This window comes from Zophobas morio, unplaced genomic scaffold (assembly GCF_036711695.1).
Source record: "Zophobas morio isolate AGI-343-1 ecotype UQ-CSIRO unplaced genomic scaffold, CSIRO_AGI_Zmor_V1 ptg000009l, whole genome shotgun sequence".
Taxonomy (NCBI): Eukaryota; Metazoa; Arthropoda; class Insecta; order Coleoptera; family Tenebrionidae; genus Zophobas; species Zophobas morio.
In genome coordinates this window covers 4254638-4272569 of record NW_026972114.1, presented here as the reverse complement: position 1 = coordinate 4272569, position 17932 = coordinate 4254638, and the positions used below count along the sequence as shown (strand labels likewise).

Below are 17932 nucleotides of genomic sequence, written 5' to 3'. Positions count from 1 at the left end.
TTTTCAATTACATATTTCCGAAAATTACTTGAATACATTTTCTTATACATGTCGATATCCAGAAGTCATTTTCGGTTGCTATTATTAGTTTGCCCTCCCACTCCAAAGAAAAACATAATTAGCCCCGCGCACCCACCCAGTCTCGTTTTCAGTGATTGATTTTATGGGATCTGAATAAAATGAATGGCCTTATACTGGATAGAAATAAAGTTATTGGTTAGAACGAGAAGACTGGGGGTGGGCGGGGCTAGTGTTTGCTAAGATAAGACCGATTTTGGCAAATAACTTACCCTCTAAGAAAATATAGGGCGGGTGAGCGGGGCTAATATTTGATAAGATAAGAATGTTTTTGGAACTTTTGATATTTTCAATCATTTTTCAATTATTTCCGAAAATGACTTGCAAGACATTCTCTTATCAATTTCGATATCCAGAAGTCATATTCGGCTTCTATCATTGATTTCCCTTCCCACTCGACATAAGAACATTATTAGCCCCGCCCACCCACCCAGTCTCGTTTTCAGTAATTGATTTTATGGGATCTGAATAAAATGAATAACCTTATACTGAACAGAAGTAAAATTAGTCGCTAGAATGAAAAAAGGGTGGGTGGGCGGGGCTAGTACTTTTCAAGATAAGACCGATTTTAGCAAATAACCTACCTTCCAAGAAAATATAGGGCGGGTGGGCGGGGCTAATATTTGATAAGATAAGACTGTTTTTGGCACTTTTGACATTTTCGAACATTTTTCAATAATTTCCGAAAATGACTTGCAAGACATTCTCTTATCAATTTCGATATCCCGAAATCATTTTCGGCTTCTATTATTAATTTCCCTTCCCACTCGACATAAGAACATGATTAGCCCCGCCCACCCACCCAGTCTGGTTTTCAGTAATTGATTTTATGGGATCTGAATAAAATGAATAACCTTATACTGAACAGAAGTAAAATTAGTCGCTAGAATGAAAACAGGGTGGGTGGGCGGGGCTAGTACTTGCCAAGATAAGACCGATTTTAGCAAATAACCTACCTTCCAAGAAAATAGAGGGCGGGTGGGCGGGGCTAATATTTGATAAGATAAGACTGTTTTTGGCACTTTTAACATTATCGATCTTTTTTGAAATATTTCCGAAAATTAGCTGAAGACATGTTCTTCTAAATTTCTATATCCAGAAGTCATATTCGGCTTCTATTATTAGCTTTCCCTCCCACTCGACAGAAGAACATAATTAGCCCCGCCCACCCACCCTTCCTCGTTTTTGACGATTGATTTTATCCGATCTGAATAAAATGAATGATCTTATACTTAACATAAATAAAATAGGTCGTTACAATGAGAAGAGGGTGGGTGGGCGGGGCTAATATTTGATAAGATAAGCCTGTTTTTGGCACTTTTGACATTTTCGACTATTTTTCAACTATTTAATAAATAATGCTTAATAAATTAAGAAAGTACGGATGCTGTGATAATGTAATTATGTTACTGAAGGCCTTAATTGTAGGCAGAAACAATATGTAGAATATGGGCGTTTTCAATCTTATTATTTTGATGTAACTAGTGGAGTGGATCAAGGATCTAACTTAGGTCCTCTTCTTTTTAATATATATTTTAATGAAGTGATGATGATCTAAAACTGGTAAAAATAGTAAAATCTTATAGCGTCTGTTTAGAGTTACAAACTAGCATTGATAACATGGTTACATTGTGTAATAATAATAAATTAGGAATTAATATTGATAAATGTAAGGTAGTGTTCTTTACACGAAAAAGTAATAAAATAGACTTTTATTATAATATTACAGGCACACTATTAGAACGATGTAATCAAATTAAAGATCTTGGAGTATTGTTAACACAAACTTTGTCTTTCAACTTTCTTTTTACTACTCGAGGATTTATAATTAGAAACACATCAGAATGTAATGATATCGCATGCATTAAACTTTTATTTAATACCTTTATAAGGTCTCAACTAGAATATTGCTCTAAATTTGACAAGATTCTTTATTTATTTATTTATTCACATTCTTCTTTGATAGATAACATACACACATCTTAACGCACTGGTTATCAGTTTAAGACAGTTTTGGAGTGAAACACAAAAGAAACAGAGAAAACCGTTTAACAAAATTGAAGAAAGATATCGCCAAATAAAAAGCTTTGGATTAGCTATAAACACTAAAGTTTCGAATACATTTTATGATATGTATAAAAGCAGAAACCGACGAAGTTTATTATACAAATATGGTCAATTCAGAAAAATACATTACAAACACATATCTGAAACATAAAAAATATGAATTACGTGCTGCAGAAAAAAGTATATGTTGCAAACATATTTTTTTTAACCAGCGAAAAGTATAAACAACGTAACTTAATGTAAGTCTTATGTCATATTTAATTGTTTTAAATGGCCGGTTTCTCGAACCATATTTAACTGGTCTGTTAACTAACTGTCCGTTAAATTTATCGGACAGTTAAAATTCAGTTCGGTTTCTGAAAACATTCTCCAGTTAGTTTGTAGGTCGGATAACTAACTGGCGGTTGTATCCTGAACTAAGGATTTTTTTAAAATCGCATAGATGGCGCTACTATAAATGTGGGTAATTTTTGACATATTCAAATATCAAAATGGGTGATAAACGCATTAGAGGTAAAAATTTCACCGAAAGAGAGAAAAATATGCTTTTTGAACTAGTTACGGCCGATTTTAAAAGTGTCATAGAAAACAAGGAGTCAGATGCTATAACCGTGGCCAAAAAAAATTTGACATGGCAGGAAATTGCCCAAAGTTACAATGCACAGTGTGAAACGGGGCATCGCACTGCCAAACAGTTGCATGCCTTGTATGATAATATGAAGAAAACGGCGCGCAGCAATTTATATTCCGACAAGGTAAGTGTATATGCAGTTTTCAAATCCCTGCAATGAGAGAAGAAAATGGATATACTTATAAAATGTAAAATATGCTTTATTTTTAGAAAAGTTCATACAAAACAGGCGGGGGCACATTTGTACCTAAGAGTACCGCCCTGGATGCGAAAATAGTAACAGTTTTAAAGGACCAATTTCAACCGCTCCAGAACAAATTTGATTCTAGTGCCAGCTATATCGAAGGGCAACCAAAACCAAGTTGTTCTGGATTCAATATGACAGGTATAATATAACATATAATTATAAGTAATATACAATGTAATTATGTTTCTAGAAAAATACAACATCGAAGACTGTTCACTTGAATCTGCGGATGCACTATCAGATGGTACTTAATACATGTACAAACCTCAAAAACTAAAGCATTGTAATAATTTATTCTGTGCAGACACACCTAACACACCAGGACGGGTTGAGGTAACGAGAACTTCACCTACTGAATCCGTAGCTTCTGCAACTCCTTCTCCCCCTCCTCAGCAGCCAGTCAAAGGAAGAACAGCCCAAAAACGCAAATTCCAGATGCAATCAGTGCAAGTGCCTAAAAAAAGAAGCACCTGCGCTGAAACCATTTCTAACAGATTTGTAAGGCGCAAAAATTACAAAGATATGCAAGACGCCGAAGTGCAAAAGTTAAAGATTGACATTTTAAACATCGAAAAGGAGTTAAAATTAAAACAACTGGCCGTTGTACAACAACAATTGGACAACGACCGAAAACTGTTTGAACTAAATTTTCAGCATAGAGTGGAGGAAATTAGTTTTGAGCGAAAAATGCGGCAAATGAAACTTAATAGGTTGCAAGCAGCAGAGGAAGATATATAGGTGTTTTTGTATTAATTTTTTGTAAATATAAAGTTTTGTTAGTTAATGAATTTACCTGAAAACTGTGTCTATTAGTGCTCTCCTTGCAGCATTGCCACCTGGAAAATTGTCATTGTTAATGTCATTTTCCACATCTTCATATTGCTGGATTGCTTCAAAATCGTCAGCTTGATCATTTTGGCTAATGGCAATATTATGCAGCACTGCAATTGCTAATAGGATTGTCAAGGTGTTCTCCAATTTTGTTCGTAGTCCCAGAGATAGACATGCAAACCTTCGTTTCCAATTCCCGAAACAACGCTCGATACAATTTCTAGTTGCTTTGTGGGCTGCATTATAATTACGTTCTGCTGGAGTTGTTGGATTTAGAAGAGGGGTCATTAAATAAGGTGTACAACCATAGGCACTATCTCCAAGTATGTACGACCCTTGAAATTCTCTATTTTCACATCTTGCACTTAAGAGTGAAGCGTTCCATATTGTGCTGTCATGTGTAGATCCTGGCCAACGTGTAACAATATCACGTATGTTTAACTTTGAATCACAAACAGCTTGCACGTTGATGGAGAAATAAGTTTTCCGATTCCTGAATAGCTCAGCATTTTCTCCACCAGGTGATGTTATGGGAACATGGCTACCATCCACACAACCAATAACATTTGGAAAGCCTCGTATCGCATGAAAACCTGTCTTCACTAGTAGTTTTTCTTGCTGGTTTTCCGGCATTTTCACAAAATGTGGGCACATCCCTGCTAGATGTTCAGATACTCGTTGTACCACACGACATACTGTACTTTTGTGGACACCATAGTCATCACCAACGAGAATTTGGAATGCTCCTACATTATAGGATACGATTAACATTTTGTTATTATAGTATAATCTCACTAATCCGGCACTATTAAAAACCGGAGGATGCCGGATTATTGGAATGTTCGGACTACTGGATTATAGTAAAAAAATCATAGGTAATGAATAAAATAAAGCATTTCATAGAGGAAATAAATGTATGTAATCTATTAATGGAGGTGTAGAGGGGCGAGGGAGGCGTGGGCGGAGGGTGCAGGATTATTGGACGTGCCGATCTATCGAAGTGCCGGATTAGTGAGATTATACTGTAATTCTATGATAGTTACCTGTTGCGTAGAACCTCAAAGCGATAAGTAGCTGATCTGCAGGAGAAAGCGAACAATTTCTTAAGGTCATGGGGGCAATGTTGTCTTCAATCAAAGTAATAATGTGTCTCACAGTGTCTTTATAAAAACGGTATCGATCACGAAACTCAGCTTCACTATACATTTCGAAAGGGTTACGTCTATCTCTGAATACTTTCACCCTATCCACAACCACTAAAAGGTCACCCAATTCCTCATCAGAGGAAGAACTTGAACCCTCGAATACCCGAGCAAGTTCCATTCTCTCTGACCCCGCAGACGCGAAGTTCTGAAAAGAACTGATTTTGTTTTCACTAAATTGTAGTTAATTTGTTGAAATTGCTGAAGTAATCCTTGCAGAACAACACCAACACTCCAAAATCGAAATCAAAAATCAAAACAAAACACGAAACAGCGACCATTTGCATTCAACAATTTGACAATTAGTGACTGCGCATGCGTCAGATAAAATTTAACGGACCTCCATGCCGCGTTAGTTTAACTGTGCATTTTGGCTCAGTTAAACTGACAATTTGTTTCTAGCAACCCATTTACTAATTTATCGGAGAGTTAAACTAACTGGTCGGTTAAATATCGTTCCAGAAACCGGCCATTGTGCTGGAAAATTAATTAAATCTGGACTAGCCAATTTAATAGCGGCTCGTAATAAATGAACGGACTAGACGTAATTCATGAAATAGACAAGTTACCTTCGAACTTCTACTTTCGAAGTTGAACAAACTAAACCGTATTACTATTACTACATTTGTACACTATAATCAAATGGAAAGTAAATACGTATTAGTACAATTGTTCAGAAATTAAGAAAAAAAAAAAAAAACATAACATTTCAACTTGTAGTAAAAATTTGGCCTCACCTATATATAAAAACCTATAAAAAGCCATTTTCATTAATTTATACCGAACGACGACCAGTTCATTATCCTCATCCTCACGAACCCGTAAATTTCAACTTCATGTCTCCTACAACGATTGAACCCGTGACAGTTTATGATCCCCCATCAAAAATTTACAATTTTCGATCCATTGCTGCAGTCGTGTCCCAACTTTTTAATAGCTCGAACTCGTGTCCAATAAATTCCGTTGATTATAATTTAAATTTCCCGAAATTTATTATCGTCAGCTCTCATAAAGTCGAGTTACCTGATGAAAGCCGAAATTCGAAAATCATAAAAACTGTGTATTATCCACAACTGGCGGCCCGGGGAAAGCGAATATGTTATCCGTCGAACCGAAAAAAAGTCGATATGCAAAAACGAAAAATTGGAATAACAAATTCAGTTTTCCCTCTTGTCGCATGGAAACATTTAAAAAATTCAAACCATCAAGGGTCGCCGCATTGTTGATCCGGTCGCAGGTTTGAGCGATGAGAGTGACGATGAGAAATATTATTCCGGCCATGATTCAAGATTACCGTAATTTATTGTCGCAAAAGGCTTTGCTTGCAAACGCAGACTTGTGCTTGAAATATCGCAATAAAACAAAAAACGTTCGAATTCCTCTTTGTGTTTATATTTTACGCAGTTTGATACACTCAAAGAAAAACCCGAAAAATATAGGTAGGGGTGTTGGTGTGACAGTTCCGGCCGTATTTTACTTTTTTGATTTTACGGGAAAGCTTATTCAGTCGCAATTGGAAAAGTTAAAAATATTTTTCTAAATGTCACAGTCACGTGAAACGAAGCATTTTTAAACGCAAACAAGAATCCATTTTTTGTCAACACTTTATATTTAAATGTTTATGGGAAATGGAGTATCGATTTGTGTCGCTGCATACGTACATAAATTTCGTGACATATTGCGGGTTAATTGAAACGCGAGAAATGCGTTAGGTACATGCAATAAGTATTGGATTTTTACTTTGGTGACTGAAAATACGACAAGAAAAGCAGTCGCACTGAAATTCTAATTACCACAGAAAAAGTCAAAACAGTCCGATTACTTTTTTCCCGCTAAAAATGAAACCGAGCTCACAACATTACCAAGACAGTAAACAGATAAAAACTTTCTCACTTCTTAGTATTTATAGCTGAAATGTATTAAACAGTGGTTGTAAATTCTCTTACATTGTTCTAAAATGATACTTCGACTATAATAAAATTTAGACGACACCTGAGACGTTTATTGAAATAGAAGACACTTTTCTATTCGTTGAATAAATTTGGGAAATGGGATATTTTTCGCAGCAGTTTTTTAAGTATCATGTGTTTTACGTAGGTACATATATACACCTCATTTCACGATTGTAAATTAACAACAGATATACAGTATGTGTAGCAAATAATAAGTGTATATTTCAACATTCAAAATAAGGTTATATTTCTTTTACTTGACTTTTGTTTTCAGCTTTACCGGTTTATGCTAAGTGCCTCAAACGCACTTGGCACGTATTAAGTGTCAACAAGATTTTTTTATATGGACTTTAATCTCAACAAATTAAATGATTGAAAATAATGTATGTCTTATTTCTTTGTTCCTGTGGGATTTTATTCTTTATACTATTACGATCCTGGACCAACCGTTTATCGGATCGGCTATCTGGTTACTGTCCTGTTGAACGAATATTTGTAAACCCTAAGAACAATATTCACAGGTTAACTGCGCCATCTGGATAGTGTTTAAATTTTGCGAAGATCACTTTATCCAAAGAAAGCACTCATTCTATAGCAGGTTGCAATTTCTGAACCTTAAAATTGAGACTCCTTTATCTTATTATTCTTAAGCACGAATTTTTCTTAAGTAATATCGTTTCTCAATTTTTAATAGGTCAGAAAATAAGGTAAGAATAACTTTTAGATTTAACTTCCCAACGGTGAATGGCTTAAATTTAAAATTAAATTGCCATCGAACTAACAATGTTGAATAAAAGATAACTCATTAGGCAACCACCTCTACGAGTGAGCATAAATGGAATACATGTTTTGAGTATGGAAGTAAGTTTGGTTGCATATTTCTGCAATTACTACAATTATTTAAACATTCAAACATACTTAACAAGCTGTAGTCGTAGCTAAAATACAATTCGAATTGTCAAGCAATTATGCAGTCTTAATACAAACATGTCCGTAATAAGCTTGTTAATATACTATTTATTAACCTACTTGTTTGTGGTCAAGCAATCATCTATTTGATGTTTGCTTCGAATGTTGATTATTTAATTCTATCAATTCAACATGGCAACTGTGATGTTTGCTCCAATTTTCGTATCCCAAACAACAACTCTATCTAGAATTTATGGCTGGTATTGCACTGTCGTTAACGTAAAATTTGTCATAGTATTAAAAAAAAAACACGTGAATACTGTTCGCAATAAAGTGGCTTTTGATACGATTAAAATTTGTTTTAACAATGTAGCATCCATCGTAAATTAAAGAAAGAAAAAAATATCAACTTAAAACTATCAAATCATTCCAAATTGAATTATTAAACTCCCATTAAATGTTTTAATACGAGATTGTTTGTATCCCGAAACAAAATTAACTACGCGTGTGATAGCTGAAAACCACCTGTTTGTATCTCCAAGTCGTTCATTAATTAATAATAATTAATTTAATATTAGCTTGTACAGTAATAACAGGTCATTCCACTTTTACGTGGTAATAACTAGATTAAAGTCAGCGTTTCTTATACCCCACAACTACTCCGAAAGATTATATCAACGATTATGATAAAAGGGTTATAACATTTAACTAAGTAAATTATCAGAAAACCGCTACGTTCTGTAACAAAGTTAAAACTTTTTTATACGGTTGTCTCACATGTCACTACACACCTTTCGAAAGTTCCAAGCAATAGTCGTCTTGGAAGTTTTGGCTTCCATTGTCCTGTAGTTCCAAAATTGGGCCAGATTACAGAAACACTTGTTACTGTTTAAGTTTCTTGTGGTGAAAAGAAGACCACTTATATTAAGAAGAAAGGGCAAAATATAAGCCCCACCCACCCACCCCCTCTCAATTGTGATGATTTTTTTATTCATCGTGAGTCGAGGGCGGAGCTTGATTGCAAAATGCTCATTTCTCCACAAGAAATTACCATGTGAAATATGTTCTTGAAAGAGTAAAATTTTGCAATTAAACTCCGCCGCTCGGTCTGACAACGAATAAAAAAATCATTACAAGTGAGACAGGGTGGGTGGGTGGGGCTTAAATTTTCCTTTTCTTCTTAATATACGTGGTCTTCTTTTCACAACAAGAAACTTAAACATGGTCAAAATTTCTGTAGAGAAATATGTATTTTGCAATTACGCTCCGCCCCTTGGTCTGACAACGAATAAAAAATTCATCATAACTGAGATCGGGACATAGTTTTATTTGAACAACACAATAGTTAAATATGTTTTTAGTTTCTTATTGGGGAAAGATTCGTATATTAAAAAAAAAGTAAGAAATATAAACCCCGCCCACCCACCCCTTCTCAATTGTGATGAAACAAGTTAACAACTGCTAATTTCCAGCTAATCTATTTGGGATTTGCGTACGTTGATAAATCGATCATTTTAGAAAAATTGTACTAAAATACGCAGCTTAGCCCACTGTTAAACTTTTTGAGTAAATTTTCATTTTTATTTCACCACAATTTTTTGTCGTAAGGATGTGTAACGCGATCAACAGTGTGTAAGAGAGAGGTGTAAGAAGATGTGTAACCGACTAACTGAAGTTATTTTCATCAATCAATAATAATCAGCGAAAAACTTCACCAACAAACCAACACAGAACATCATCAACCAACAATTTCCTCTATATAGTCAAATTGGTAAAACGTCAATAAAGGATACCTAGCGCCGTTATCAAAATATGTCCAAATTTAATATGTCGGCAAATTTTATCCATTAAATCTTCCGATGTGTGGACTCTATTCTTATAAACGCTGTCCTTCATCCATCCAAATATTGCAAAATCAAGTGGGAATCGTCGTCTGGAAACAACTAACCACACACCAATCTTCACTGCCTGTAATGGTGTTTCTTCAAAAGCGTGGTGATTTTCTGTACTCCAAATTTTGAAGTTCTGTGAGTTGACGTAGCCTGACAGATGAAACCAGACTTCATCAGAAAAGAACGACAAATCGAGAATCCTGTTCTCGTCAATATTAGCTTGAAACCTCCTGGACCAACGAAATCTTATATGGTAACTTCTCTTTTACAATTTTCTAGCACGTGCTGTATGGTACTCCGGACTGTAAACAGAGTTTTGACAACGATTTCTTTACACGCATTCACAGAGTACACCCAGTCCCCATCCTCATTTAACACCCCATCAAGTTAATAGGACATGATGATGAACGTGTTTTGCTCCAAAGAATGACCTATCCTAACCTAACAAAATTATTTAAAGCACTGTTTTTTGAGACACTGAAAGTTCGAACAAAGGGAAAGACAGCAAATGAAAACAACACAAGTCAATTAACGCACAAAATGTGGGAAAACGCACCAGTAATCAGTAAAAACGAAAAAATTATTGACATCTGACAGAATCTGATGAATATGAGTGTTATCGTCATGGCCTTCCTTGACTACAATATTTTATGATGACACTATATTATACTAAAGTTGTATGATGAAATAGCGTTCTCTCCTGACACGCATATACCATTTTTCCTCGATATTACTAAAAAACAAAAACCAAACCTTCTTCCATTATTTAAATCTCTGAAACGTGTGACAAAGAATAAAAGTGGTTTGAAATGAAAGAACGTGTTCGCTTACTTCGGTGACAATCCAAAAGTGTCAAGTCTTGTAGTATTCTTTTAATTAACTATTTTCTGTTGTAATTAGAAGACAAAAAGTAATTTATTTGTAACTTTTCAAGAAAAAATAAAAATGGGTCGAAGTAAAACAACTGTGGATAAGAACTTTTTAGAATTTCGAAAGTTATACAGAAACAGCAAAAAACGAGCACTTTTATAAAGAGTGAAGTACTTGTATGCATTGCAGCTTTAATTATGCAAAATATCCAACACTGCTCAAGTCAAAGCTCTTTTAGTCGATCGAACGTAAGAGAATGCTCCTTCCCGAGATTTATGCCCTCGATTCTCCTCACAGACGTTCATAACGACCAATATTACCTGCCTCGTTCGAAATTACCGGATCATCAAGTCAATCCAGACCTAATTCGAAACAAAAGCGACTCGCAGCCATCGTTTTCCGTTCTCTTTACTCGGAAAGGATACGTGTTAAATCGTCCGCATTTCTAGAATTTAACCATGCGACTCCAGTACAAGTCGTACCAAGCATTGGATACGAAAATAGCAGCAGTGAATCCATCTCTAGCAAACTTAAATATCGACCTGGGAAAGAGCGAAGAAGGTAACGACTATGTATTACATTCGTATGTATACCTCGTGCTCCCCTTATACCAGCAGATTTATGCCAAGTGCCCTCAGGGCGACTCGCGTTACTAGCATTAGTTTCAATTTTCGGTATTAATGTCAAAGGCTGAACATGGGGTGAAATGTGCAAAGTTTTCCATGATTCGTTTCGCTACCGCAGGGCTACATGCCAGAATTGATAACCGCCTTGTCACCTTGATTCTCTACTCGTCGTGTTCCAACTTGTCCAAGAAAATGGCTAGTTTTTTGCTTCGTCAATACCCATTACAGTATCTAAAAGAGCAGTGGTGGAACTAAAAAAATGTATTGCTCGCCATTTTAATTCCAAACGTGAGTTTTTAGTGCTGGTGTTTAGTATTGATTTCACGGTGTATATTATTTCTGTGCTTCTCTTTGAGCGCATATCTTTGTATAATGACAACAATTTGAAGTCTCCAACGAATTTCTTTGACACTTGGTAAACACAAAACGAAATAATTCGCATAATAAATAGTCTTTGATGACTGCGTCGTCAACAAAACAGGGGAGAACGTGAGCTTTTCAACACACAAATATCTGTATTTCTCTACAATTTCTCTACACATCCCAATGTATTTAGATGTTAAATGTTTGAAAGCTGAATTAACAATTTCAATTATGTTTCTGCAGTCATACGTGATTACCTTTAATTATAACCATTTAATTTAGAATAATGTAACATTCGTTATACTTATTACTAATAATTGAAATGAAATTGAGTAGATTTAAAAATTTAGAGTATATACTTATCTGACAACTGTGCCATTAACTCGGAATTATCAACGCTAAAATTTGCTTACATCATTAATAGTCACCCGGTATTTGTGTTATTGTGCAGTGAAAAAACATGGCTAAAGTTAAGACTTCGTGTTATCGCGGATTAAAAATAATCCAATACTTATTTGTACAAAGAAATAAAAAAATACCTTACATATTGTAAAGCTTGTAGCACACGCAAGTTTAGGCTTAACTATTATTGTATTGCAAATTAATTAAAATATTATCTCTGTGTTCTGTTTTTTGTTTTAAAATAGGTATTTAATTCTATGATTCTCGTGTCACTCCCTATAATTAATTAATTGCATTTAATCCATTTAATCGATTAAACTCAAAGCCAATCCAGTTACGGGTAAAGATGGCGCAACAAGAATTTAATACTGATTTATGCAAAGCGGTGATTTATGCAAAACACAACAGTTTTTAAGATTTTTTAGATAAATAACAATTACATTTACAATTATTAAAATTTTGGCGGACGTTATGTCCTAAATGCATTAACGGGACATTTTAGCAAAAAGAAAAAATTGGTATTGGTAAATTAAAAGATTTGATTTTTAGAAATAAGAACCAAAACATAATTAGAATCTTGTTTGGTGCATGAAAATTAAATCAATATTTAAATGCGTCAGTATTTATGTACAGCAAGTACAATAGACCATAAATTACATTATTAACACTATCACGTGTTTATCCTTAGTTTGATAATACGTAATTAGGTTCTATTTATATTAACAGAATAGGTATAAAGTACACACAAATCTGAGCAAATAAGTTGTAATGTTTTTTCAAACCAAACAAGCACCAAATCAAGATTATTACAATTTTCCTTCTAAACAATACAGTCGTTAGATAAAATAATATAACGTTACTGACACATTTTCGATGGTTCGAAACAAAACCTATCGTTCCTGAACCCAATACCGTAAGCGTTTCCTTCCGAACATAATTAAATAAATTGCGTGACCTACGGTAAATTAAATTCAGAACATGCGAAATTTTCTACCGCAAATACGCAAATGTAAATAACGAAAAAAAAGGGTTCCTAAATTAGTAACAAGATATGCGTTACTTTTTTTTTCGGAAAAATTCAATGACGCGCGTCCTGCTCCAGCAAATGTCAAAGTTGGAATTAGGTTCGTTTTCGGGATTACCGAGTCATTAGCTTTGGCCATCAAAGAAATAAAAGCTCTCTCGTCCTTTTGCGCTTATCTGGACATTTAACACTTCTTGCAAGAACGCTTAGACCGAATTAGGAAAGGAAAAAAGTTTCTTTTTCGTAGCGGGAAAGATCGATAGTGTTGGTGCCACTGCTGGAGACTGATCGTAAAACAGAAGCATTATGCGAACAGGAGTTGTAAGAGTCGGGTCAGCACGTGCGGTTAAAATTCGAATAAGGAAACCTGAATTTGAATGGTTGAAGTTATTAAAAACGGTAGTCGTCACTGCATGATTGTTGAATAATAACTAGTCGTCAGATTTAATAATAATAATAATAAAATTGCTGGTCACACACAAGTGTAACAGGTGTTCCATTTGAATAACATAAAAAAAAATGACAAAATTAGTGCAAATAAAATGAAAATCCAGCTGGATTTCCAGAACAAATGTTGATGGAAATTTGAATAACATTTCAAATGATAGAGTTCAATTGTAAAAACGATCTAGAAATGTTGAATTGATTTAAAAATGACTTTAGCACGGTATTTTTATTTTCATATTACAACAAATGTTAAACTGTGAACTCTTTTGAATGAATATGTCGATTAGTTCAACAAGAACGGCTGCCACGAGTCGTAAAATACAAAAAAAAATAGTTTCTGGTATCGTTTTTGGATAAAATGGAAGCCGCACTACCTTCAGCTTCCACGCACCAGACAATGTTATAAACACATCGACTAGTTTATTGAGTATTGAGACAGACATTGTAAAATCAATACCGGAAACACAAATAATTACATACAAAGGTTAAACTGAAGTTGTCATGAAACCTTTTAAAAATAAATTAGATATAAAAGCGTACGGAATAAAATTGAGAAAAGTGGGCACACTTATACCTATAATGTATTTTAAAAGGTTTATGGTACACAAATTTTTAACAATCCAAAACTATAATGATGCATTCAGAAATGGAGAAGCGTTGGGACACCAATATTTACAACTTTAGGTGTAGGTATTATAAGTATATAAATGGTTTTGTTTTAGAAAAACCATCAGCTTGGGTGAAAAGATATTTCAAATATCGTCGTCGTAGGGGCACAAATGGTGGATGCGCCGGGTAAAACACACACTCAAGATATCCACCGGGGAAAGTAAAATTAGTCACTATATACAAAACCACAACCGACGCTGGGTTAGTGAGGGTAGTGCACGCAAAGGGTACAATTCCAACGTTCAAAAATCATACCTTTAAAGCAAGTATACCTCACGATATAGTCCACGATAGCGTCGGCGATACCTGATGTACAGAAAAAAACATTTAAACATTATCGTAACGCGCTACCACTTAAGATAGTAAAAAAAACTGACAGAAAAATAGCCTCATCGTCCACTCAAACCACGTACGGCGGCAGTAACGATAACGATTTCCTCCGCACCTGCATTGTGACATAAATATTCGCGCTAGTACTATATGGTCGAGTTTACCTTTAAAGCAGGTACAGCCCATGATGTAGCCCATCATTGATAGTCGGGCGGCCCCGCCGCAGCCGCGCCACCCCCTCAGGCCCGGAGCTGCGCCCCTGAAAGGGGTCAACGGTGCATGAGCGCCGCCACATACACAACACAGACGTCTCTTCACGGACACATCGATAGACTCGAACAACGTCAATGGAGTTTGAAAAAAAGCGCTGCGGAAAGGCTGCGAAACGCCACCGCCAAAGTCTAACGGACGAATGAGTGAGACGGCGGCGTTCGGCGCCTGGCGTCTACGTCCCCGTTTCGTTTCCTCATACCAAACTTGCGTAATATGGAAACCGTTTTTCAAGGTGAACGAAGACACACACGGTGCCAGGAATTTTCGTGCCGGACTGGTACTGACCTATGGTTCCTGTGCGAGTTGGTCCGTTAGGATGGGCGGCGATGGACGGAATCTTAATGGGGAGGGCCGGAAATTGGTACCGTCAGCGCACAGCGTTAGTTCTACATACTAAAAAATTTAGATCTCTGCACGCTTTGTTCTACCACAAGTGTGACGGAAATTATAAATCAAATCTGTTCCGAGAACATTAAAAAAATATACGTTGTGGAAACAGAAAGTGAAGAGGATAGATATACGAGGTGATAATTTAACGTTTCCTACTGTTGTGGTCGCAAAAAACGTACAAAACACGAGATGGGTTGAATTGGAACAAACTTACGCAGCATGTTCCAATCGATAAGTTGTCAAGAAAACCGAGATAATTTGTGCCGTCCTTAAGTTATTACTGGGACAAAACTGAAATTTTGACAAATAATTTACGGTAATTAAAGTTTACTCATATCTGAGGGGAATAAGAGACAATACAGAAGGCGACTTTATTGTCTAACGCACAAACGAATGTCATAAAACATACAACATGAAGGTAACTTCATCTGCCGGGAACATGTTTGGTTACATTCTCAACAAAAATTTTAAACCCATAAAAGAACAGGTGACACTTCAAAGAACCATCCAATTTCACTGTAAAAATACGAAAACTCTAGAAGTCATTGAACTTTCTTTGTGTGTAACAATATATTCAAATTAATATATATTGTATTCTGTGATGAGTTGAATTTAGGTGTTCTTAGTGTCTTCATCACTCTATTATATCTTCTATGTAGAAGTATTGAACAATTATTATCTGTCGGGCCGCCATCAATTGTTGGCAACAAATATATAGAAAAAAAAAAAATTGGTTGAAAGCTGTTGCGACAGAACTTCCCTCGCACCTGTATAAGCAAATCTAAAAAATATGATCACATTTTGTACATTTCGGGTAGATTTAGGAATTTAACTCGTTACTATGGAAGTTTGGAATTTAACATCTTTATTTTCACAAGTTTTTACAAGATTAATAGGGGCAAAATCAGTTTTATCTTAACAAGTACTAGCCCCGCCCACCCACCCTCTCTTTTCTTAGAGGATAACACATTTGTCGAAATAAGTCTTATCTTACCAAATACAGGCCCCACCCACCCGCCCTCTCTTTTCTCAGAGGATATGTCATTTGCCAAAATAAAACTTATGTTAGCAAGTACTAGCCCCTAGCAGAGGGTAGTACTTGCTAAGGTAAGTCTTATTTTGGCAAATGATATATCCTCTGAGAAAATAGGGCCGGGTGGGCGGGGCAAGTACTTGCTGAGATAGGAATGATTTTGGCAAACGCCATTCCCACTGAGAAAATAGAGGGCGGGTGGGCGGGGCTAATACTTGCTAAGTTAAGGCTGATTTTGGCAAATGATATAAACTCTGAGAAAATAGGAGGCGGGTGGGCGGGGCTAGCACTTGTTAAGATAAGACTGATTTTGCCCCTATTAAACTTGTAAAAACTTGTTAAATTTAAAAGGTGTTAAATTGAAAATTTCCATAAATTAGAGTTAAATTCGTAAAACTGATTGGATATTTATTGGTTAACAACTCAGTCATTAATTTTTCTGAGGCACCCTGTATAAGCAAGCTTAAAAAATATTATTGCAGTGCTAAATCGCAAGTAGACTCATCGTATTTTGCACATTTAAGATGGGATATAGTCAGCAATATTTTGAGGTGACGTCATCAATTTTTTAGGGGGGGGGGGGGGCATGACGTCGAAAATGAATCGAAATTTGCTAGTACTTCCCAAATAACCTACCCTCTAAGAAAATAGAAGGCAGGTGGACCAGACTAGTATTTGGCAGAATTAGACTCACTTTGGCAAACGACCTACTCTTCTAAGAAAAGGTACTAGTCCTGCCTACCCACCCTTTATTTTTTTAGAAGAGTGGGTCGTCTACCAACATCAGTCTTATTTTAACAAGTACTAGCCCCGCCCACCCACCCTTTGTTTTCTTAGAGAGTAGATCATTTGCCAAAATCTGTCTTATCGTAGCGAGTACTACTAAATTTTTCAGTTTTTCGATTTTTCAACTTTCGAATTTTTCAATTTCTCGCTTTTAAATTTTCAATTTGTTGATCTGTCTTTCAATTTTTGGCGGTTTTCCGATTTCTCGGTTATTTGATTTTTAAAAATAGCGAGAAAATAGATGTTTATTTTTTTAAATTTTCAATTTTTGATTTTTTGTCAGTGAGTTTTTGGAAGGGAGTAAAAAGTAATTTTGATCAGCGATTGCCATGTTATCGTAACTTTAAAACATCTGACAATTTTGTTTCTAACTTTCAATTTTTGGATTTTTCGATTTTTCAGAATTTCGGTTCGAATAAATTTGTTCTTTTAGTTACAAAATCGAAAAATGACAAATCGTGAAAAGGAAAAATTTTAACTTGAGAACTTGAAAAATTAAAACCTAAAAATTCCAAATTGTAAAGTTAAAACTTAAAAAAAATTAAAAACCTAAAAACGAAAAAAGAATTACAACTGGAATTTCGAATTCGATTTTATAAGATTTGTTTTTTTTTTCAATTTTTCGACATTTCAGTTTTTGATTTTCTAATTAAACAGTTGTACAATTTTCTGATTTCTCATTTTTTGAATTTGTCATTTTGTGATTTTTAAGTTTTTTTATTTTTAGCAAGTACTAATCCTACCCACCCAGCCTTTATTTCTTTAGAAGAATAAGTCATCTTATCTTGGCAATTACTAGCCCCCTGTCCACCCTCCCTTATTTTCTTAGAGGATATGTCATCTGCCAAAATCAGTCTAATCTTGGCAAGTACTACATTTTGATCGAAAATTTACCATGCTTATGATAACT

General features: G+C 35.2%; 3 protein-coding genes across 11 annotated transcripts in view; 1 reads left to right on the top strand and 2 right to left on the bottom strand.

Moving 5' to 3' along the window:
* Nucleotides 1-17932, bottom strand: part of LOC135125757 (phosphatase and actin regulator 1) — a 216940-nt gene that overhangs the window by 36630 nt on the left and 162378 nt on the right. For 8 of the 9 annotated variants that reach the window (XM_064051424.1, XM_064051420.1, XM_064051426.1 and 5 more), the window contains one exon: nucleotides 14466-14516. The exons of the other annotated variant lie outside the window; for it this stretch is intronic. In XM_064051424.1, the coding sequence (XP_063907494.1) occupies nucleotides 14466-14516 (51 nt within the window). The remainder of the gene's footprint in view (nucleotides 1-14465; nucleotides 14517-17932) is intronic. 9 annotated transcript variants of the gene reach the window in all.
* On the top strand, nucleotides 3079-3771 carry LOC135125761 (uncharacterized). The gene is made up of 3 exons (XM_064051433.1): nucleotides 3079-3161; nucleotides 3214-3267; nucleotides 3328-3771. Exons 1-3 carry the CDS (start codon nucleotides 3155-3157, stop codon nucleotides 3759-3761), a joined length of 495 nt encoding a protein of 164 aa, XP_063907503.1. The 5' UTR covers nucleotides 3079-3154; the 3' UTR covers nucleotides 3762-3771.
* Nucleotides 3391-5336, bottom strand: LOC135125759 (putative nuclease HARBI1). The gene is made up of 3 exons (XM_064051431.1): nucleotides 4898-5336; nucleotides 3817-4600; nucleotides 3391-3477 (listed from the first exon to the last, which is right to left on the bottom strand). Exons 1-3 carry the CDS (start codon nucleotides 5175-5177, stop codon nucleotides 3465-3467), a joined length of 1077 nt encoding a protein of 358 aa, XP_063907501.1. The 5' UTR covers nucleotides 5178-5336; the 3' UTR covers nucleotides 3391-3464.